This window comes from Pleurodeles waltl, chromosome 12 (assembly GCF_031143425.1).
Source record: "Pleurodeles waltl isolate 20211129_DDA chromosome 12, aPleWal1.hap1.20221129, whole genome shotgun sequence".
NCBI classification, from domain to species: Eukaryota; Metazoa; Chordata; class Amphibia; order Caudata; family Salamandridae; genus Pleurodeles; species Pleurodeles waltl.
This window is the reverse complement of record NC_090451.1, coordinates 708,551,435-708,575,513: the sequence shown is the minus strand read 5'-3', so window position 1 is coordinate 708,575,513 and position 24,079 is coordinate 708,551,435. Positions and strand designations below refer to the sequence as shown.

Sequence of the window (24,079 nt, the reverse complement as noted above, 5' to 3'; positions counted from 1 at the left end):
AAAAACGCTTTGAGACCTCCTCCTTATTCTGGTCTCCCACTTGATGATTTATCCAAAAAGGTTCCAAACAGCAGCTGAAGTGGAGGCCGCAACTTTCCTGTCAGGGTGCAGCCAACCAATCACAGCTTGCCGGTTGGCGGATGGAGCAGCATCTCTAGATATACATAAAACTCCAAAAGTGCACAACATATTTACACTAGATTACAAAAAAGAAACCTTTATGCACCAAGATCTAACTTTCTAGAATGAAAATACACGAGAAGCACTCTTCCAAAGGGTCCACCAGTCTGACATTTCCAACAGTTACAACCAGTGCAGGAAAGGAGGGGGTCAAGACAGATCTCTGATCCAGAAGCTGTTATTGGACTGGATAAGGGCCGGCCCCATTGAAATAGAATAAAGCTGTCCTGGTGTAATTTGCAAACAGTGGGACACATTCAGCTGCACCCACACTTTGTCTGCTTTATGTTCAGAATAGTAACCTCGTTCGGAGCGGCAGCTGGGAGGTTCAAGGCAGGTTTCGGAGCTCGGGTCAACCCAAATGCCTCACTTATTGGCCACCAGCACTCCTTTTGTTCATCCTGACCTGGAGTATTAGAGCAGGTGTTTTAATAAAAATATTAATAAATATTCATGTATTCTGAGTATTGGATTTGCATGGAAAATGTATTAATATAGAGAAAATAATGCACACATTTGAAAATGAGTCCACGTGAGTGGCCGCCAATGTTTACGAAGTATACTTATTAATGGCTTATTAATATGAAATACGGAGCTTATGTTTGACTTAATGTAGTAGTACATCATATTAAGGGTTATGCATTATGTATTAGCTTTATTATTTGTAGGCCTTAACTTGGTGGCGGTCTTGGCCTAGTTGCACGGCCTCATATCAAGCTGTATTTCTAAACCTATTAATAAAATGCCTTCTCAGAGAATTAAATTGTAATTTTCCACTGTGCTAACTAAATGTGCTCGTAGCTAAAAGTTTTTCTCATGAGAACCGCTTGCTAGAAGACGCTGTTCTTGCTAAATGTAACAATATAAGTGTAATGTGTAAGAATGACTTTCTCAGGAGGAGAACAATGGAGACACTGACTGGAGTATAAGCTGCAACAATATTGTTACCTGATGAGCCGCAAGATGAGGACGTTACAAGAGAAGCCAATCAGCAACATGCAAACTGTGTACTAGTAGAAATTATAGATTGTATATTTTCATTTAATTGGACAAAGTGTGAACATGCGATCCCCTGATCAATAGGGACTTGGGAAGTAATTTTAGGAAATCTAACTTAGCCGGACTGCACTGATGGAAGACAGTGCATTTGCCCATTTACTTCTTGCCGAAAGGCCATTACTTTACTGCACGTCTAGAGGCGTGCTTTACTGTAATGCTTAAATACTTTGCGTTTTCTGAACTTTGATGCTGAATCCTGATGCCTTGCCGACTGACTGATGACGAAGACTATCTTAGCTTGCCAATCCAATTGAGGAGAGGTATTATTGTACCCATGTGTTTGTTATGCCTATTTGCTTTTTCTTTCTAGGTACCAACCGCACTTTTTTGATAGAGCCATAGTTAGATGTTTCCTAAATTTGTGTTGACTAAAATGTTTTGCATGAAGCCCAACATGCTACTGCTAATCTGGTGTTAGATAAGGAGCCTCACTAAATACAATTCGCTATAGTGAGTAACAGTCGATGTCTTTCCTTTGCTGAATAAATGTATATAATATGGTTTGCTCAATTGTTCTTGTTATTAATTTGCACTATAACCTTAGAATGTGTGATCGTTCAAGCTTTGATTAAATTACGTTTCTTTCGCCGCTTTCGGCAGCCAGTGATGTTTCTGTATTTTGATTTTGACATTATTTTACGTGGCATTAGCATTTTTAATATAGGGAAATAAATATTCTAACTTTTACTAAAAGGTGTGGTTATTTATGACTGGAAGGTCATGGTGTGTGATAATTACTGACTCCTATTGATTACTTAGGCTATTTATCATCATTGATTATTTATGTTATTGATTGATTACTGATTATTGATCTGCATAGACAGAATCTCTGGTGGGAGCATCTTAAATGCGAGTCAAAAGATTCATCGACCTATTTGCGTCCCCTTGTAAGTTTACTTATTAAGGACATACGCGCTAACTGGAGCAATCTGGAGCCAAGAGCCTAGATGCCAGTGTGATGGAGGAAAACAAGGCCACTAAGCTTGTTATCACTTCTCAAGTGCTTAAAACAATAAACTAGGATTTGGAGGAATGTATTTTAATTCTCCAACTCCTATCTGTTAGAGATGCCCTTGCACTGTAAGAATGTTATATGTATCAGTCTATATGAGTAATTACATTAATGCATACCAGCACAACAGCAGCAGCGGCTCCTCCGTTAGGGCAAAGAAGCGTTGCTCCCCCCACCAGCAGCAGTAGCTGCAAAACCTTTAACAAACGAAACGATAATAAACCATATTTACTATTGTTTTGTTTGTTAAAGGGGTGGCCCATGGGGGTGACGAGCAGTGAGGGGAGTGCACTGTGCACTCCCCTCAGAGCGCATGTGTGTTTGGCCGGCCGTTTCGGGCTGGCCAAACACACATGTGTAGTGTGCTCTCGCCAGCCCGGCACTGTGTTGCGTCAGGCTTGGACGCAGGGCAGACTGGGAGCCTGTGCCTACACCAAAGGAGCAACATGGCGGATCAGGAAAGTTTTTTTTTTTTTTTAAATACATTTTACCCTCCCACCCCAGTGCACTGCACCCACCCTGCCCCTTATGAGCGAAGCAAGCCACGACTGCACAACGGAGAGGGAGAATTACACCTGCACACTTTCCCCAAATGATAAACAACCAACAAACAAAAAGGAGTACTCTAATACCAAAAAAGTTAACCTTCTATTCAATCCCCAATATTGTGAGCTTATTTTGCTTAGTAAAAGACCCCTCACCCAGCAGCCTAGTTGGTGGCATGCCTCATCATAGGGGTCCCACCCCTGATGCCTAGCACCTCAGGGGGTGTGTTTCAACGCCTGATTACAGCAGAGCGGGTATAGGTATTGTGAAGAATCACACCAAAAAAAAGCCTGAGTGTGAACTGTCTAAAGGGTGCCAAGCAATAGTGTATTTTAATATTGACAAGATTAAAAACAATAGTTAATGTACTTCCAGGATCAATGTACTAACACATCCTAATTTGTTTAAAAGGTTGACATGTTTCATCCAAATCCTAAGGGTCAGTTTGGCTTTCTTCAGCACTTGAAACTCATGCATGCTAAGGTATGCAAACAAATTCGCAATCCGTCACTCACTGGTTTTTGATTGTGTCGTCACTCCGTTTGAGTATACCTGAGGGAAACCTATGTAAATAACGGGGAGCTCAGGCATTGTTCCCTTACATGATAACACATTTCACCATCACCAGTGTCAAAAGTACTTGTGTGCTGAACGCAGTGAACTGCGGCCTTCATATTGTGCCCCACAGTGATTTCAACCCAATTGTCCAAAAGGATATTTCTGTATCATGGGTAGTTGGCATCTCATGTAAACAACCACCATTGCCCCTCATGTGGCTCAATGTGAGCATTAGAAATAATGTGGCTTAAAGACCGCACATGCATGTTATTTCTATTTCATAAGGGGTCATTCATAAGGTGGATTCCGCGGTGGAGTCCCTCATACCTGCACCACACACATGGTGAGAGGCATGAGCCTTCCCGTGCAGTACTTTACATGCTTTTTAGCCAGTACTTTAGCGCCTCATGGAGCCTCCAGGGGGCGTGCCGTGTAGTCGCACAATATCAAGAGATGGCAGCAAGGTCTCAGTAAAGTAGTTTCACTATACCTCTGGTACATAACTCGGTTAACACCCCCATCCCTCTTACTTCTTGAAGGGTGGAAGCCCACTGATGCACCTACTCTTTTTTTAATGTTACAAGGGTGCTGTACGGCCCTGCATTGCTAATTACCCCACACATTCCATCACTCATGGCATCTTCATGACATCACTGATAATAGAACTGCAATATTTGATGTGTAATTATTGATGAGAAAACTGTGCATGGTGGTGCGAGTTGTAGTTACCTTAGAGCACAACTTCTAGATATTTGAGATAACTATAACTGGGGAATTTCTGTTTTGTTAGAGTTGAAAACATTATGTTTTCAACTAACTATAACGTACCATTCAAGTAGGGTAAAACTAACTTACATGTGAAGTAAAAGTGTACAAAGTAAAATATTAAAAACTTGTGAAGTAAGGACTCCCAGTGTAAAACGTCAAGGTAACACATCACGTTGGCGCGATTATGGTAACATGCAAATGTTGTCCTTGTCACTTAACTGGTGAGAAAGTTTCATAAGCGAAGGAAGCATTAATTGGAAGAGGCTGTTGGAGAGGAGGGAGTGGGGTGGGGGTGAGGAGAGGTCGAGGGGGGGAAAAGAACTGTCAGGATTCAGGCTCAGCAAAAAACAGGCAATCAGGTACCGGCCTAGTTGGAGCTGGGGAGAGTGGAGAACTGAACACAGAAAACAAAACCTAAATAACTAGGAACACTAGACTGCTAACTGAGAGACACCATTAGACAGTCACTTTTGCGTTACTAATGCAGGTCCAGGGCGCACTAGGGGAGAGGCAATACCTGTTGCAATTTTGAAAGAGAATCTCTACCTGACAATATGTGGTTTATTGTTGTGACTGTCTGTTTTCTACCAGTTCACATCTGTTTACTGGATAGGTTTCCCTCCAGGTTCTTATTTTTGCGTTTTTTGCAGTTTTCTCATCAATAACTTCACTGCAAATATTGTAGTTATATTATCAATGATGTCGTAGGTAGATGTCATGAGTGGTAAAATATGTGGGGTAATTAGCAGTACAGGGCGTTACAGCACCCCCGCAACATTTAAAAAAAATGAACAACTTTTGGTGATGTCCCTGCCCCTTCAAGAGGGCAGCGATTCAAGGCATTTTCCTGCCCGAGAACGTGGATCTAGACCGCTCTAGCGGAGGTCAGCGTGGGTTAACCGGTATGTGGAACAGCAGAACGGTATCATACACGCCCCGCCTGTGGAAGTAGGGAACTTGATTTCTAACAGGTCAGCAATTCAGCAGGCCATGTCTCAGATAAAAGAGAACCTGTTGGAAAGCATTTTTTGGTTTACAGGGAGTTATGATCTGGTCACCTTATGACTACCCCAAGGCTAAGTATTCTGTTCGATGAGATGGAAAACGGGGTTTGGAATAGCTTGAGCTGTGGCGCGACAACAGGTACTTGTCATCGGTTGTAGCTAATCTAAATATTCTGTTTTGCTTAATTACCTTTAAGAGAACCTGTGATGCTAAAGCTTTGGATGTGAATAACAAATCTTGTTCCCCACAAAATATGACCTTTAACGTCATCAGAAGAACAAAAAACTTTTAAAAGACAGCTTTTTTACTCTGCTTTTACAGATTATACAACTTTGTGTGTAGTTCAGTGTTTCAGACTTTGTGAGATCCAAACCACCATTTTCCATCCCAACTTGTAATTTCCTTTAAGAAGTCTTGGCTCACTGGTTCAGCACCAACGCTGGCGTAGGAGAATTGGATAATGGGGGACGTGGGTACTGATACCCAAGTCTTTGGAACCCATTTCCTCTGGGTGAACAATATCACCGGGTACTTTCAGTTCTTTAGATCGCCCTGAGGATATAATGCCATCGGCACACTGGTCGCAAGGGCCAACTTAGGGGATTTTCTATCTTAAGCCTATTGCACATGTCTCTCACTGTAATGTTGATGAGCTCTTAAGAAGTCATATTTCTGCCTCCTGTGCGGTCATAGAATCTCTGTTTTCCTCCCGAGGATTGGGGAGATGCATCATCCTTCAGTCTCTTGTGAAGGAGAATGAGAAGCCTGGTCTGATCTCACTGGTGTTGTTCCAAACCACAGAATGGGATTTCGTGAGTCGTGATGTTTCCAAGTGGAGCATGCTGGATCTTTAGAGCTTTCTTCTGCCCCTGATGTATAAACTTTATTTTTCAGGTATTGTGGCACATTCAGATTCAAGTCCCCGAGTAACATCTGCCATCCGGGCAGTTTTTCAGTGGCCTAGTCTGTATTTTTATGTTACTCTTTGTGGGGAGCATGTGTGGGAGGGCGCCACAGGATCCCAGGTAGTCAGACATTTTTCCAACCAGGTGGCTGACTGGTGCATTACAATGTAATATTTTTAAATGACTGGATAAATTGGTAACATTTGTATTCTTAAAGACTTAAGGGGTGATTTAAGCAAAGCTCATTCCCTCGCCCATTAGCGCCCCCTCTACCGCGACCATTTGTGTGCCATATTTAAAATATGGCGCACCATGGTGCAGGGTAGGGGGCAATAGCGTCGGAATTCCAAAATGTTGGCACTACTCCTGCAGAGTATATAGGGGCCAATTGTATTCAATTGCATGCCCCCTTTGACACCTGCTCTAAGCAGGCATTAAAGGTGCTGAAAAAAATTGTGCGAGGAAATCTCTTAGATTTCTTTGCCCCATTTTTTTCAGCCCCCCTTAATGTGGGAACACGTCCCTTGCATACATGATGCCTGGTGCAGGCATAATGTGGCACAAGGGTTTACAAAATGGCGCAATGCATGCATTGCGCCACTTTGTAAATATGGCACCTGTAAAAAGTCATTTTAGGGCCGCCTTAGCGTGAACTAATGATGCTATGGCATTGCTAAGATGGTGCTAGGGCCTCTTAAATCAGGCACTTATTTACAAGACACAATTAATCAGAGAGGTTGTGGCCAATAAATGCGCATTGATTTATTTTCTACTACCCTGCCCTGAAACTTGGGACCCCCACATTCCACAACTAAAATCCCTCGGTGAGCCTAAGTTTGCAACATTTTTAAACTGTAAAATTTGTTCATCCTTCATAGGACCAGATCACAAGAGTGAAAAAAACAGCAATCTTCTCTATGTGAAGTGTAAACTTAGCGGGCGGGTTTGCTCTCTCTCTCTTGCTTGCAACCCCCACATCGACCACAGCAGCAGTGGACGCTGGTCCTGCTACCTCGCTGCAGAATCCTGGAGCAGCCCCCCACCCACCAGAGGACCTCTCCCTCCCTCCAGGAATTAAGAAGGGACTTAAGACCTGGCTCTTCGACTGGAGACCCTCCAAGCTTCCGGTACCTGTTGCCTGGACACCCTCACGAGTAATAAGTGCGCTCTATAAATCTTCATTGATTGATAGATTGATACTTGACAACCAAATGTGCAGTCCTCTCATGTGGGGGTACTGCTGACCTTTCACTACTTTTAAACTAACAGCTACTACTGCTCTGAAAACACGGATGGTGGGCCTCAGTGTCCTCCATCCTCCTTCTGATCTGCCTCTAGTTCCGAGGGTGTGGCTGCACTCGCCGCACCGCTAGTAACGGCACCCTTGCTTTCTGAGTACGAACCACCCAGCTCAGGAACTCACCGTCCCAAAAAGCTGAAACATGGTTGAAATCCTGAGGCCTTTCTATGTGGTACCTTCTTTCTACTGGACCGTTCTTGATGTACACACTTTCTTAATCCAGTCGCGTCTGAGTCCCTGAATTGAAGGGTTTTTAAAAAACAAACAAAAAAACTGTTTAGTATTTAACACAGGAAGAATTTGTGTGGCAACAACCAACACATAGCACTGTTGTTATATTGTACTGACAGGTTTCAAAAAGCATCTAGGTTTAAACATCTATTACAGGTCTTTAGTAGTTCCACCATGTACCCCACACCTTTGTGTATTTCTGTGGGCATCCCCTGGACTTATCTAGAAACTTTTCCGCTTTGGCACACCAGTCAATGCCACTGGTCCATTCTGCCGGTGAGAAGACCTCTGCCGCTCTCCAGTGATGGGAGACATCTCTCCTGGCAACAAGAAGACCCATTGCCACAAGTAGCTTCATCCATCCATCATCACCAAAAGGGCCATTTTAGGTTTGGCTACTAAGGTCCAGATTTATACTTTTTGAGGCAAAACTGTGCAAACGCAGTTTTGCATCAAAAAGTTTACCGCCGGCTAGCGTCATTCCTGAGCGCCAGCCGGGCTCCATATTTATGCAATGCCGCAAGCCGGCACAAAGCTTGGGTTAGCGTCTACAAAAAATGCCGCTAGGCAGGTTAGAGGCAAAAAAAATGCCGCTAACAAGCCTTGCATCATTTTCTGACGCACAAACACCCAAAAAATGACTCCTGTCTTTAAAGACAGGAGTCATGCCCACCATCCCAATGGCCAGCCCAGAGGACCAGTGTCCCCAGGGCAAGGCCATTCTACCCAGTCTCAGGCAGGGGGCCCCATGTTAGGGGCCCCCAAGTGCAAAAAAAATATTATAATAATAAAAAATACTTACCTTAACTTACCTGGGATGGGGACCCCCCCTTCCCGTGGTGTCCCTCTAGTGTGGGTGGGGGTGTTACTGGGGCTTGGGGTGGGCATCTGTGAGTCCATTCTATGGTGTTTCGCCATGGAAATGGATCCACAGGTCCCTTAACACCTGGTCAGACCCAGGCATTTAATAATAGCGCTAAGGTCCCCTTACTCCGTGTTCATGATTTTTGCACAGGAGTGTAAATATGGCGCTAAGGGGTTAGCTTCGTCTTTAGGGTGGGAACACCTACCTTGCATCTCCTTGTCGCAAGGTTGGTTCACGCATCCTAAAAATGCGCTAACTCCTATATTTTGACGCTAGACTGGTCTAGCGTCAAAATATAAATATGGAGTTAAGTTTGCGCCGCATTTTCGTTAAAAAAATGACGCAAATGTGGCACAAACACAGTATAAATATGCCCCTAAAGGTCTATCTATAACAAGGGACAAGGCTGCAGGAACTGAGACCCAGGGCCTGATTTAGAGTTCGGCGTACGGGTTTCTCTGTCCCAAATGCGACAGCTATCCCGTCCGCCAAACTACGCTGTCCATAGGATATAATGGAATCGTAATACGGGGGCGGAATATCCGTCACGTTTGTGACCGGGTAACTCCATCCGCCAAACTCTAAACCAGGCTCCCCGTATTTTTGTATAACACAATATACCCTTCTGGGTGTCAGGCCAGGTTAGGTCTTGGCGCGCAGATGGTCGGGGTCCAGATTGTTCTCTACTCTGTTTCTTCTAGTTGGGCTACAATTAATGCAGTGTAAATATTTCAAGTGGATGAGTCTCTCATAGACAGCACACATATTCTAGAGGCCATCTTTGCTTCCCCCCAGGCTGGCTCCTGTAATGAACCTAGGCCTTGAGCCCATCTATCTCACAGTTTCAATCCAGGGTCTGGAGTGCTGTTCACAAGTGGGCGGTGTAGTTGGGATATACCTTTCCCTTCAAGGGGTGTCAGTGTAACTCTGGACTCTAAGGGGAGTATATTCTGGAAGAGCCTCCGGCCTATGGTGTCAATGAAGATGATTGAAGAATTGTGATTTGTGCATGTCGTATGTATCCATCAGGCATGGCGATGGTTGCCAAAGACTGGAGATTTCTATGTGACACCAAGAATGAAACCCTTTCAGCTTTGTGGTGTGTCTGAGCCAGGAGCCCTTCTGTAGTCTCCACAGTCAGGCGTCCAGCCTTCTTATCAAGTGAAGAGTGTGATGCCAACATCTTAGTCAGGTGATAGCGACACGGGAAGTCTGCAGTGTTGGAGGAAGCCAGTAGATTCAATCGTCTGTTTCTAATGGTATATACACCATATTGCCACTTTTTCACCAGCACACCATGTAGTAATCGCTTGCTAGAGCACAAATATTTTGTATTTCTGTTGTTCAAATAATTGCCATTTATTGAACGAATTAAACCTTTGTATTGCTCTGTGTTGATGTGATTTACTGTTCATTCAAGAATAACCTACTGGACTGTTTACATTTATTGTATCACTGGTTTGTTATCTGATATCCAGTAATCATTTATATTTAGGAAATATTTCCGTTCATTGGCTTGTAATTAGGACTGCACTGAAGGTGCCAAAAGTTTTGTTGATGCACTCTGCTCCCAAGCCCCACCTCTAACACTTTTCTTACGTTGGGTTGCGCGCACTAGAACTCAGCAGTGCCGCGGGAAGGAGAAGGCGTTGCTTCCCATTGGACAGTCTCAGAGCCGTGTGTGATATAGCGGAAGGGAACAAGGACTTCCTGTGTCCATGGCAGGGTGGCTCGTGCTATATTGCACAGTCTCAACAAAGACCTTGATATTCTCACGCTCTGCGAGCGGGGAGCTTGCAACAATCCAAGAACAGCATAGGATGGACGCGTCGTAGTGCACAGCAGAGCTAGAGGAACAGACCACGTTCCACCGTCCAGCCCTAGCGGTGCTGTCAGAGCAGGCGATAATGGAATGACGACATTCGGCCCGCGTTCTAGAGGGACGTCATTTATTTTACAATGTAAACTCAAGATAGAGGTCCAATTTGGAGGAATAGTGATGCAGGGGTAAAAGTACAAATGCCAATATTTGCATTGAAACAAGAGAACATTAAGGGCTGAACCTTATCGCAGTGTTACGCAAGGTATCAACATAAAAAAATGTAGACATAATGGAAACATGAGAACATCAACGAGGAAGCAAACACAGCAGTCGTGGCATGCAACACCAGGAGATCAGACTATCTGAGGAGCAGAGAGACACTTAAGAGAGCAGACGCAGAGGGGCAGCGATGGAGGAAACACTCTGATATGTCCATGCCGAAGGAAGACTAAGGGAAATTTCATGAAAGGTGTGCAACCAAGTCCAGATTCTTTCCACAGACAACAACCATCAATGAAAGTTAACCAGCATTGTACAGAAAAGTGCAAGAGTGCCTCAAGTGGAAGACTTTAATTTTTAACTCAAGGTCCATGAGTGGAGTGGCCCAACACCCAGCAGCAAAGAAGGAGATAAGGCCTTCCAGGCTAACTTTATACAATATCAGACACAGCGTGCCTGATCCCAGGTAGATAACTCCTTATAAGGGGTTTTCTTCAGGTGAGGGGGTCAGATGAAGAACTTCATTTCAGAGGAGTTGAAGTTCATTCAGCCTAGGGTAGCGGTTTATATTGAGTGGTAGCTCGACCAGGCAGTCTCCGGGTATTCACATGGGTTATGGAGGAAAGCCTCATACAGCTGCTGTAGTGAACCTTTGGGCTACTGCCGGCCCAGATGAATACTTCCTGAACCCTACACAGCCTTCAGGGACTTCCAGTCAAAAGTTGAAATTCTTGGTAAGGATGTCTAAGAGATTCTGTCCCCCAGACACTTCTCTGTACACCTCAGTGAAGGAACCTCCTACCCTGGCAGGCTTGCATCCTAGGAGCTCAAAGCATGGGGAGAGAGACAGACTTCTTCATTTCTTCCGTGACTTGCACCTGTAAGAGGAGCATTTAGAGGTCTATGGTAACTGCGTCTTTATGGAGATGGCCAAGGCCCCCACCTAAGCGTATGCAGCATTAACACAGAATGATTCTGTGGTTCATTAAAGTGCTACCCAGTGACCTTGGCTGAAGACCTAGGACCCAGAAGTGCAACCATCATATTCTGTAGTGTTAAAAACAACTCATAGTTCCTTCTCCACTTCTCTGGAGTGAGTAACAAAGTTTTGGGAGAGCAATCCATACATTTCGAAAGACTTTTATGGAAACACCAGCCTTACCCCCGGGGCAGCACACGAAGGGACCGATGCAACTTCAGCGCATGCCTAACAGAAGGTGACATAGGTATGTGCCTCTGAGGATGCTATGTACAAACAAACATGTTATGGAGGGGACTTGTACCATCAGCTCCACTGCACTGTATCCAGGCTCTGCTACAGTCATTTCAGTGCTGGGAGCTCAAGGAAGGGAGTCAGCTCTCAGTGTTTTACATCTCCTCTCTGGACAAGCCAAGCCTTCAGCTTTTGGCTCCAAGTCCAACATCTTTGCATTCATCTCAGTTTCAACGCCCCCTAACCCTAACACCCAAGACTTGTCGCTCCTTGAAAGGGGATTGTCTGTATGGGAAGATCTTGGCCTGCTGAGAGCCGTGGACAGCTCTGGGGACAGTGACATTAGGCTGGCTTGTGATTTACCCAGCCCACTCCTGTCGCCATTTGGAAGTGAGTATCAGAATTTCCTCGACTTCTTAATTAGGCAGACCACTTCTGTCGAGATTGGGTATTGGCAAATTTCCGTGAGCCTTAGCACTATGGGTTTTGTAGGTAGATGCCTTCAAAAATATATTTTTATCCATTTAGTGCCTGCCTTGAGTTTGTGGGTGAGAGGGGCACAATTCAAAAGTATATGAAAGAAAAGGCTCCTTTGGATAAAATGGACCTGTTTAAAGGATGCTCAAACAGGCTCTGCCATCATTTTGCCAAAAGATACCAGTAAAGACAGACAATGAAGAAAAACACTTTAACCCTATACGTCATACAGACATCTGGGCTCACTCTGGGGTCGCAGGATATATAATCAGTTTCTCTATTTGCCCAGTGCAATTATTTCACAAAATAAACTTAACTCAAGGGGCACACCCTCACTTGACCTACAACTTTCAGACTTTGGTCATAACTTAAGTGGTGGTTAAAGAAGGCACTTCTAGCATACAGACCACTGGCATCAGTGACCTCAACATTCATCTTCAAAATGGCGAGTCCCAGGATTAAGAAAAAACAGAAAAGTGATGGGTGGAACACTTCCAAAAGTCTCAGCTACTAGTTATTAGTTTGGCCGCAATTTGTTCTGTCACTTGAGCGAAGGCAGTAAACAAGAACACCAGTCTTCAGCACGACCGGACGCCCCAGGCTGAGACCAGCGGCACCAGTGACCAAAGTCACCGAGCATCAAAATGGCGGCACAACTAGAGATGAGGCCAGTGGTGCCAAACCCATCCGCCCTTAAAGGAGCGCCCCAGACCTAGATCCGAGGCCAGTAGGCGTTGGACACCAGTCATCTTTAAAAGGCAACATACTCATCAGACAGCGCAGTGGTAAGACCTGGGAAACAGGGTGTAACCCCAGGATTTAAAGGCAGCACAGGAATACCTAATAGGCTAGTAAAAAACATGAAATCAGGAGCACCCAGTGTGAAACATCAACCATCCAATAAGTGACCTACAACCAGTGTCCTCTGTCGTGGAGGAGCATTAAGTCACGGGTTGAGAAACACTTGTCTGAGGTTTAGAGCAGCCATTCTACTAGGCTGGCTTTTCCTCTGTAGGCTACAGGCTGGCAGCCACTTGCTTTCAGCACAGGATGGGCTGCCTTGACCCAACAATGAAAGGCTCTATGACCATTCTCGAGATGCGGTTTCCTGCAGTGTGGAGGTCGTTTGGACATTTCTGGCGTGGCCGATTTTGGTTTTCAGTCCAACCCAGACACGTTCATCCCATATGGGCATTGAAAAAGGAATGTGCAGATGAGTAACAAAGATCTGAATTCCTAATAGCAAATGTTTGTGTACTTTTGTGTTGACTAGTCATTCAATGACCAATAATCACATTTAGCACAAACGTAAAATGCGGACGATAAAACCAAAAAAATTTGACAACTATTTGCTCAAAAAATATATTCCAATTTGATGGGAGTGAGATTGACAGTGCACATCTTTTGTACTGAATAACAAAATCTTCACAAGTTAAGTAACTCTAGATGCATATCCACCAGGTTGAGGTGAACTTTGCTTTAGAGATAGCACCCAGGTGTTTGAGCTCTCTGCAAGGCTATATTCTTTAGAAGGCGCCTTGAAGTAAACACAGAATCACGGCTTCTGATACTAAACGCGGAATAGAACCCGAGGATACATGCAACATTTAGGTCACCTCGGTCCCATCCAAGTACACAGAACATATTACAAATACTTTTATAAAGGATCATTTCTAAGGGATCCAGTGGCCAGATCAGGCAAGTGGTAGGATAAAATTAAGTGCAAGTATAAAGGACATTAGGAGAGTCACGTGTCAGCTTGCTGTGTGGTACATGCCTACCAGATCACAGAGCAGTACCAAGCTACCAATGACATGGACACATGTACATGAAAAAACAAGAGAGAGGAAGGATGACAAAGAGATGCATAATTCAATAAATCTCCTTGGCATTAAGGCTCTGTGGTTGCCTTCCCATCAATCTGAGAACAGAGGCACCAAGTGCAAAAACGTGACCTTGTGGGGGGCCCACAGTCACTCATATTGCTTATCAGATCAGTGTATTACAGAAACCATGGGCACAGTGAATTATAAAAGGGAGTGAATCTGTGGTAAGGGAGGCAACAACTCTAACTTGTAACCATGGAAGACGTGTATTCAAATGTGAGTGTAGAAACCTAACTCCTAACCACCGGTGAGCTTAGAACCACAGGTCAGTCAACCTGAAAAGGGTCAGATGGGGTAAAACTGAAGAGATGGTAACACCACTTCTCCGACCACCTAAACATCTTCAACACCTACCGGTCAAAACATGCTTACAGATCACTCAACCACAACACTGAAAATGTTCTCCAGCCAACTGTCAAGGTAGCATAGGTCTTTGATGACCTCTCATGTCCCAAGATCCATCCTGGAATGAAAGAATTACAGGCTTATGTCAATAATAAAGCCTTAGAGTTTGAGAGTTTGGATCCGGATATGCCTAGACTATCAATCACCTTCGTTCACCAACAAATGGAGGGTTGATCCAGCCTTTTTTTAAAGTTGAGTTCAGTGGTCAGAGAAGCAACAAAGTCTTGGAGGCAATTCTTTTGAAAATGGATCAGCACAGAACTTGAGCGATGCATTTCTGGAATGAAGGCTACAGCTTGCAGTCCTTAGAGGTCCTTCAAGATGAGGTCACTCCTGGAGAAAGGCTCTGCAATCCCTGCAGCTGAAGTAATACACCAAATACATCTGAGATGTCAACGTTTACACCGTCTGATCTCCGCTGATAATCTTTCCTGTGTTATGGATCCCTTAAGAGATGCTTGTTCTCAGTTATTCATCTACGTGTAAGACAACCGAGACATATTGTTCAGGGGCAGAGCCCTGATACTCCTCTGTCTGTGTCAAGGACCAGCTTATGTCCACACCTCAGTGGGTATCATTCCTTCCTTGCTGTTGAGAGCTGGCAGTAAGTATTCTTCACAAAGAAACTGCAGAGGAAATTCCACCAGGTGTCCTCGGATACGCAGAAGATGTTCGCGAGCAATTTCTGGGCTCACAGTGGCCAAATTTGAGACAGCGCTATATTCCTTCAAAGCACGAAGAGTCTGCATTGCATTGCTTGGAAGACATCGGAAAACCTGAAAAAGAGGAAAAAAAACATTGTCTGGATCAGGATTGGCTGGCAGTGCACAAAATTTTGCAATACGATGGCCAATCATTTGCTATATCTGTGATGATGACATCGGAACAGAATAAACACAAAAATGCGAGTGTGAAATCCTAGAATTCTCCGACCAGTCCCAGAAAACAAACAGACATCATCAAAAATAACTCAATCCAATGAGAATTGAAGTGTCTTTTCCTCAAAGGATTATCATCCATTCACAAATAATTTTCTTTGGTTATGTATCCCACCAGGGGCCAAATTACACAGTGTGCCACAGCGATCGCAATGGGCATGAGCATTTCATTTGCGCAACCCCGGGAAACTTTGGTATTATAGACGGGGCCCCAGCTACTTCCACTGCCCCGGCGCTATGTGTGCGCCCTCTCAATAATTCCCCCTTGCAAATGAGGGAAAAACCTTGCACCACAAAAAGGTGGCACGCTATCAGTGCGCCTCTTAACGGCAGCCCTCTGGAGGGCGGACAGCGGGTCGCATGGGCCCCCAGACATATCCTTGTAGGTGGGTGCAGTCACTCACTGCACCCACCTGCGAGAGGATCTCTCTTTCGTAGCTGCTCCGAATGTGCTGTCCCCTGGGTAGCACAGGTTTGAGGCTGCGTGTGGGCAGCGCATTGATGGGAATACAGCACACTTTCCCTAGTTGCACACAGCACACCTATTTGAAAGTGCACTGTGGAGCAAACACAGAAAGTGCGCATGTATGTAATACAACCTTACGTAGTTCATCAGGATGACTTCCTGCAATTGTGGATCAGAGCCCAACCCAACATATCAGAAAACTGTGTGCAACAAAAGAAGAACATCTGACAAGCCTTGAAAGTCTTTGGCTTCCAGTCCTGACACAGAAACTGTTCAATAATTAAAACAAATTGATAACTATTTCACATAAGTTCAACTGCGTATCAATGAACCCTGCATCAATCATATCGCAAGATCTCGCAGCCTCTTAACTTGTGTTTCCTGTTGGGACCAAAATAGTATAATCAATCGTACTAGTCATAATAGTCAATCAAGACCATAACTTCACCCAACAGATATTCTAATGATGTTCTTCTTAAATTAGATTAAGTTAGAAATTAAGATACCTCCTGTGTGCCAGGTCATACAACTTACGGTGGAACTACTGTTGTGGCGCATACACACCTGGTCATAAACGGTGGCATTTGTCTGGGCGGTTGCATTCCAGACCTGGTGGAAGAAGGCATCTGAGATTGGGTCCATCACATCTATGCTCGGGTCGGCCTTTGCACCCAGTAGTAATCTTTGGAGAAACAAACAAGATAACAAGATGCCTCCATAAGATAATATGACAGTCACAGCACTCAACCTTTGTAGGTGAAATGTTTTGCAGAATACAAACTATTTGCTGCATGATTCTTCCAAAGAAAAGTGGGCTATTGAATATTTTTTGACAAAATACTCTAGACCAAGGCATGAAGATACCCAAACTGTGACAGTGCTGCAAGGCCCTAATAATAAGAATACAGAGCTAGACAAAGGTTCCTCCAAAAGTCCTTTCTGGAATACACTAGACATTCTCCAACATGTTTTTTCTGCCACAACCACAAGGAAATATTCTGTATTTTATTATGTCCTAAGAATATCTTCTCATTAGTTTACCCATTTTGAGTAATTTGTTCTCATCAGATTTCAATGTTCACTCCCTCTTGTATCTTACTCTTTTCTACTAGATTCCTTTCAAGTCTCCAGGCCCCATTGAAATGCCTTTCACTAAACTTGCATGTAAATTAAATGATATATGATTTCATATTACCCTATCTGTAAACCCAGAAGTCCTTATATACTATGGCAAATCACTGATAATATGACAAACTTTTGATTGACTTCAAATTTTTTAAACTCTGCTTCTTTTTGAATCATAAACGTTGTCCCAACACAAATGAAAACATCTGCCTGCACGCAAAACCCTACAGATCTTCTGCCTTTGTTCCCCTTACTGTTATTGATTCCTACAAAAGCAGCTCATTTGAGGCTAAACTAAGGTCCCACTTTCAGCCAAGTTGTTACAAGATACTCCACAGCTGTTATGTTCCGATGGAGATCTATCATTCACAAAGTCTACCGAAGCAGTTTTTCTACCTCTTTAAAACTTAGGGCCTGATTTAGAGTTTTGCAAATGGGTTACTGGGTCACAAACCTGACGGATATCCCGTCCGTCATATTTTAAGTGTATTATATCCAGTGGCATTTTGTATGAGTATTGGTGTCCTAGTGATGCCTTCTGCCAGGCCCTGTGCCTTCCCCTGTGCCCAGATAGCTTCTGTATATGGCATTAGGTTGTACACAGCTGGCACCTGATGCAGAGCATAGGCAAAGATGCAAACCCATGCGGGTACAGCACCAAGAGAACTATATAAATAAGATGTGCAGTGACCACTGAGAAGGCGTAATTGAAATCCCTTTGGGATGTCTGATGAGTTTATGTTGATGCAAAATGCTACCCTTTGTTACAAATTTCCCCCTACTGTGGCGAGCTCTCTGAGCTCTTTCCCCACAAACAGGACAGCTGGAAACAGGTTTCAAGTCAGTAAAACAGGTGACCGTGGATCCAAGTATGAAAGCTGGGAACAGACGCACACATTTGATGCGTGACTTGAATGGCAATCAGTACGCACCACACAGCAGCAGATGAAAGCAAAGAAAATGTAAGACAAATGAACTTTCCTAAATATTTTAAAAAGGCATTAAAATATCTCAAGATACCACTGAAGAGTGGAAGCTATTATTACCCAAACCCTTAAAAACAATACATAATCAAAGTCATACATCCTCAGGCCCAGGGCTACCATAGCTCCCATCAAAGTAGCCAAGTATTCTCATCCATCGCTGTTGTATTCATAGCACTCTCCAGATTGCGTGGCAGTGCCCCCGAGAGTACACTTCTTAGAGCACCTATATGTGCTTGGATGAGCCCCTGAGTGCAGCCAGTGGCAGCAATGCAGATACAATCCAGTGTCCAAGCAGCTTTAATGAACAGGTGTGGCGCATGGCGATAAGCAGTAGGTCCACCATTCGATGGGCCGGCAGTTCCAGTCCAGCAGACTTGTTTATGAATTTTTGTGGCCCAAGTTCAAGGACAGGCGCACCCAATTCCATTGCCATTCAGCCTAAGCTGTATGTGTACACTCCATTACTCATAGTCAGTACCAATGCTTTATTTGCCCGATGAGAACACTGCTTGAGACCGAAGCCTGGACTGGAACAATTGGCATTAAAACATTTTTTCTCTGTGGTCTGCTGAACTGAGTGACATGTGAGCTCCAATCTCACCACCCTTAGACCATTATCATCATCGAAGACCTGTACCTGAAGCAGTCGAGTCGCAGACTGCGAGCAAACTTCCCGGCCTGGTACTCCTCGCCACCCATCACAGAGGGCACAGTTTCAGTGTCTTCTACGATGACCGCTAACTCGCTGTCCCGTTTTCCCAGCATACTCCGGTCATTGATGTTTGCAGAACCTGTGAGAGACGGTCAGTTAAAAATTGACATTTTGTAAGATATGAAAACAAAGCTCAGTCCATGCAGGGTATGTTATTTTTTGGAGATGGCTCCCGGGTCACAACTGCACTGGAGCAACAAGATGTGGACCAATGGAACACGGGACATTGACCCTAAATAATCTAATCACTGAGTTTATTTCGTGTGACAGCAACTTCCTTAAGTCATTGATAAGAATGATCTCAAGAAGTCCAGTGAGTGAGCTAATAGAGAAGAGAAAGCACAGCAAATCCCTTGAATCCGTGTGGAGATGTCAGGTCCCTTGAAGTATTGTGTAGGAAGGAAGGGACTGGGTTGAGGGAGTAGGAAGAGGGTATACCATAAGGAAGCAATGGGACAACTCAAATGAGTGAGTGTAGCGGTTGGAAGCCCAAGTGAGGAGATAGCCTGTTTCCATTCATAACCCCGTTCACTGGCCTGGGCCGAACCTGGTTAATGGTGCTTTTTTTCCACATACAATCCAGGGCATCACTCCAGGTTACTCTGGCATTAATGAGTGAATGGATTTGAGAAATCCTTGAAGTTTTTTGTGATTGCCCTCTGGGAGTGAACAGCAATTGAGAATACCCTGAACAAGCTAGGATTGGCCATGACTGGGTTCAAATGATGCTCCAGGGCAGTTGAAGGCATTTCCAAATTCCACTTCTAAACGAATCCTAATTCAAGCAGACCATCATCAGCTGTGCTTGAAGGACAGCTGTGTGCTGCAACTGTCAGCTGTCCCGCACAGGGACTGCAACTCACCGATGATGACCCTGCGGTCGTCCACAATCAGCATCTTGCTATGGATATAGATGAGCTCGCTGACGAGTGAGCCGTTCGGCATCTCCCCGTGGGTCCGCAGCCCGCACACGGAGAAGTAGTTCTTCCACTCATCGCCAACTGGGAAAGGGGCAGAGAGAAAGTTACCCCAGAAGAAAAGACATTAAAGAGTTAAGGCTATGAATTAACCTGAAATCAGAGTTGACAAGACCAAGTAAGCCATAACTCCAGATCTACAATATGCTAAAATCAACTCTGCAAGCCTTTCAAGTCTCCATTTGCAATTTTTATTAAACTTCGGGTACTGGAAAAATTCATAGACTACCAATACTTACACATCACACCTGGAAAGTGGCACGCACACTCAACAAATACTAAGATCAGAGCTGGAGCAGAATCGTATGTCTCAGAATAAAGGCCAATAATGCCGACCTGCGCATTGTCACGGGGAGCATAGATAGGGAAACACATATTTACTATTTTTAAGTCCAACTCTACTTACGTTGACGATATGTTGTAGTCTACATTATGGAGTTGATGTAAGCACAGGTTCATATTAAACTTTGATGTTGCGATAAAACACTGCAGAGCTGTCACTCAAGGATCATAAATATGCACCCAAGACTTCTGATCTAACATCCAGCTACACAGATATTGCATGTAGGCGCAGCTCCAGACAGCAAGGAGGGCAACAGTGCACAGCTTCACAACTACTGCTCACCATGTGTCCACCCGCAGCCCCGACAGAACGCTGCTGTAAAGGAATACTTATTCCCTAGTAAACCCACAGTGTATGTGCAGAGTTTGCGGCACTTAAATGTCTCACCCTCATCTGAGCCTCCCTGCCAGAGATGGTCATCTGTGCCAGCCTCCCTGAACCCATCATTTACCATCGATTCCGCTAACAATACCAACATGATGCAAGTGTGAAAGATTCCTACCACAGACTGGGATGAGGTGGCAATGTTTCTCTGCCACAAGACACCCAACACCAAGGATTGGACGATTACAACTGACCCAAGCTCATGTGACTGTACCTGCCTCCAGAAGGGAGCTTGTTTCATCCTAGGAATAAAGTTGAGGTTCCATGAGATCACATGGAACTATGGTGTTATTCCACAAGCTTGATTTTGGTTTGTAAAATGTACTGTTTGATACATTTGTTGTGATTGTGGAGCATAGTCCAGCCAGTACAAGTGGGAGTAAGACATTCTTGTCTGAACACAACAAAGGATATGAGTTTATTAATGTGAAGGTTTGATGGGATATAACTAGTGAGCTTTGGCTGTGTCGGGAAGGTGTAAGAGGTATTTGCAATGCCATCTTCCACATGTAATGTCACTAGTGTGTATTAGTTCAGAAGGAGAAAACATATGCATTGCTAGTGCAGATTTAGCTCCAGATACAAGCTCTGTCTGGCCCACATGGGCACCATGAAACTCATCCGCCCTCTGTCATGTCTGAGTTCAAAAACTAGTCTCCCAGTTACAGGAAGTGGAGAAAAAATAGAATAGAATTTAGAGTGAGTCCGTCACTCCTAGTCCATATGGTTTCTCCTGTTTCCATATTATGAATAAGTGCGTGTTTGGTCATCTATACGTTTGCTCCTAAGAGTTCATACATCCTGAAAAACAAGGCGGTCAAAGATTCATTCCAGACCCATGAATTACAAAAACCTGTGCCACCAGAGACCGAGTGTCAGGGAACGTGGTGCCACTGGTGTCACTTACCTACTTCCTTCAGGCGGTAGATTATGGAAGACTCTGCTCTGCAGATGGTCCTGCAAGGAGGAAACAAGCATAGCATCAGACATGGTCCCTAGGGCTGGTGGCAAGACCTAACACTCCCTAAAAGGATGATCTGCAGTAATGTGTGGTAGGCCAGGAGGGGTATTCATGGCATCTACAAGCGGCGACATCAACATGCATTCACTTTTCATATTCCTTTTCATATTCCTGCAAACATTTATGAATGTGCATGTAGTTGAGGGCTCCTGGGTAATATTGCTGAACTAATCTAGTTAAGATATTTGAAGAATCTGTATTAACGTTTCCTGCAGTTCGATGCGAGGGTGCCTCATTTGGGTCAAATGTTTCATTGGAACGTTTCTTATCTGGAGGTCAGTGTGATGCTCTTCTTGGAAAGATTCCAAGATAATTAAGATTGCTGCTAATAACGGATAAGATGCAGGTGTTCACTTTTAGCTGCCTATAGCACGCAACGGAGAGCTCCTCTCGGAGTCTGTACAATCCCTGTCCAAAGACATTGTCACATTAGGTCTGACCAAACACTTGGTAACTTTAAGTGCGTCTCAGTGAGTTGTATAACCACTGTGTAGGTTAGAGTACATCCCTTCTCAGAAACACGCATGGAAGCACAAGGCACCTCCTCATGCACCATATAGTTGTGACAGGCTTTCCTAGAAAGCCTCAAACTTGAAGAATGTGTGTTTCACTTTTTAGCATCTTCCCATCTTCTGGATACATTTGGGTCCTCACTAGGAGTTTGCCAGATTTTGGTCCAGGGATACCAGGTGGCAGAAATCTCTGATTTAGGTGAGCTTCCCCATATCAGAATCTGGATACTGCATGTTGTATCCTCCGAATGGTGAGTAACAGACTGGACTCTAGCACAGGGGATTTATTAAGCACTGGTTTCCACTGGTTCCCCCAATCCAGCTGATTCCAGGGACAAATCCCTGACCCTGCGTGCTCTGAAATGTCAAGATGCCTGCGAGAGGATCAGTGGGGTTCAGTAGTTCTGGGGCTCAGTGCAGGGTTGGGCTAGGATAAGGGCCACTTGTCTTCCATGTCCTTTGTGTCAGAGTAGATGAGCAGGGGCTCTGCTCCTTCCTGCTTACAGCCACTCGTGATGAAGGCCTTGTAATGTCCAGTTATTATTATGGTATGGTATCTTGTTTATAAGCTGCTCTAAATATTGGCACATTTGCTTAGAATCACAAAAATATTCCAGAATTAAAGCATCAAATTTGTACACCAGCATTTAGTGTGTTCCCTGCTGGCACACCACTTCCAGGTATTTACAACGCCAGATATCAGGATTCCTTGAGATATGAATTTCTTTATTTATAGAGAGCCTTTATAAAACACTGTACAGAACCCTCAAATATTGACTGTGGAGATATTAGTGTATATTTTGAGTGAATGCGATTCCTGGGCAAAGTTTGCCCTTACTGGTACCATGCGGATTCAGATTCAAGCGCCTGATGTACTACAGCAGGAGCCACTATGCAGCCTGGGTTTTCACACAATGACGTCTTTGCGACCTGATGTTTATTTTGCAATGTGACAGATGTACTGCTCCATGGCAGCTCAAAGTGGCTGTTTGGCAGGATTGGCAGTGTAGTGCCACATTACTATTAAAGAGGCAGTATTCTGTTTGTAAATCCGACCAAACCAGCTTCAAATGCAGGAACGGAGGCCAACAAGGGACAACAATTCTGCTTAACTTTTCTTTATTCCTTAAAGTAAAAAGGGTGGCATTCAAAAAATAAAATAGGCATTCTATTAATGGTGCTGTGGGTCATGCAGCTGTCTCGTGGCATGCTGTCCGCTCCCAATGTACTAGAAGTATGGCATCCTGTTTTGGGTTTAAACCTATAATAACTGATAAAGCCCCACTGAAAAGGCAACCACCCTCATCAGTGTAAACATATAAACACTGATAAACACCTGCACAAACTAAAATGCCATTCAAAGGAAACAAAGTGAGAGACAATGTGCCAATCTTCCCTGAGGGACCAAGGTAATGTAACTTTGGTATACATGGTAACAGCAAGAAAAACCAAATTAAGGATATTCTGCTTGAGTTTTGTTTTTGGATTTCACTAAAGTATTATTTATTTTTCCAGTTTTGTGTGCTTGGATAAAGGTGCAAGGTTTAGAAGCACGTTTTAGGTGTGATCTATTATTTTATACAGTGTAGAGAATCTGGGGATGGTAACATCGTATTAGATCTTTAGACGATGTTACTTTTCACTGAGTGGCTGATTGGTAAGATGTCTGGCTCATAATAATCTTAGCCAATATGTATTATTACATTTACCCACTGACACAGAATGGGCAGGTCCTTTGATACATCAACCCTCCTTTCAACCGTTATCATTGATGTTAGGTCATCTGCCAAATACGCCGGCTTTAAACATTTAATGCAAGGTGGAGTGACAGGTACCTGTGAAAAGAGTGATGTCCCAGTGAACCTGGGATAGTGGTGAAAACAAGGCCCAAGACATTCCACATACCAACAAAGTTCATAGCTGTACGTTTTATGTGATATCTTCAGCTGATCCTGCACTTTATCCAACTGCACTTTACTGCTGGGGTTTTTGAGTCCATGGTTAAAATGTTAATGAGAACATTTCAAGTCACAAAATACAATGTGATGTCTGTAAAAAGGTCAGGGGTGACTTAAAGTGAGATATTTGCCTTGAGGACACCTCGCAGCTATGAATGTCCACACATGAGCAGCAGCACCTCAATGTAGTCAGGCAAAGAGTGCAG

The 24,079-nt window shown here is 44.1% G+C and overlaps 1 protein-coding gene across 2 annotated transcripts in view; it reads right to left on the bottom strand.

The window, feature by feature from the left end:
- Positions 1-10,361: 10,361 nt before the first annotated feature.
- The window catches only part of PLD2 (phospholipase D2), a 205,023-nt gene continuing 191,305 nt past the window's right edge, over positions 10,362-24,079 (bottom strand). For both annotated transcript variants that reach the window (XM_069215728.1, XM_069215730.1), the window contains 5 exons: positions 21,290-21,339; positions 19,542-19,679; positions 18,604-18,757; positions 16,420-16,537; positions 10,362-15,227 (listed from right to left, as the gene is read on the bottom strand). In XM_069215728.1, coding sequence (XP_069071829.1) covers positions 15,003-15,227; positions 16,420-16,537; positions 18,604-18,757; positions 19,542-19,679; positions 21,290-21,339 — 685 coding nt within the window. In that variant the 3' untranslated portion in view covers positions 10,362-15,002. The remainder of the gene's footprint in view (positions 15,228-16,419; positions 16,538-18,603; positions 18,758-19,541; positions 19,680-21,289; positions 21,340-24,079) is intronic.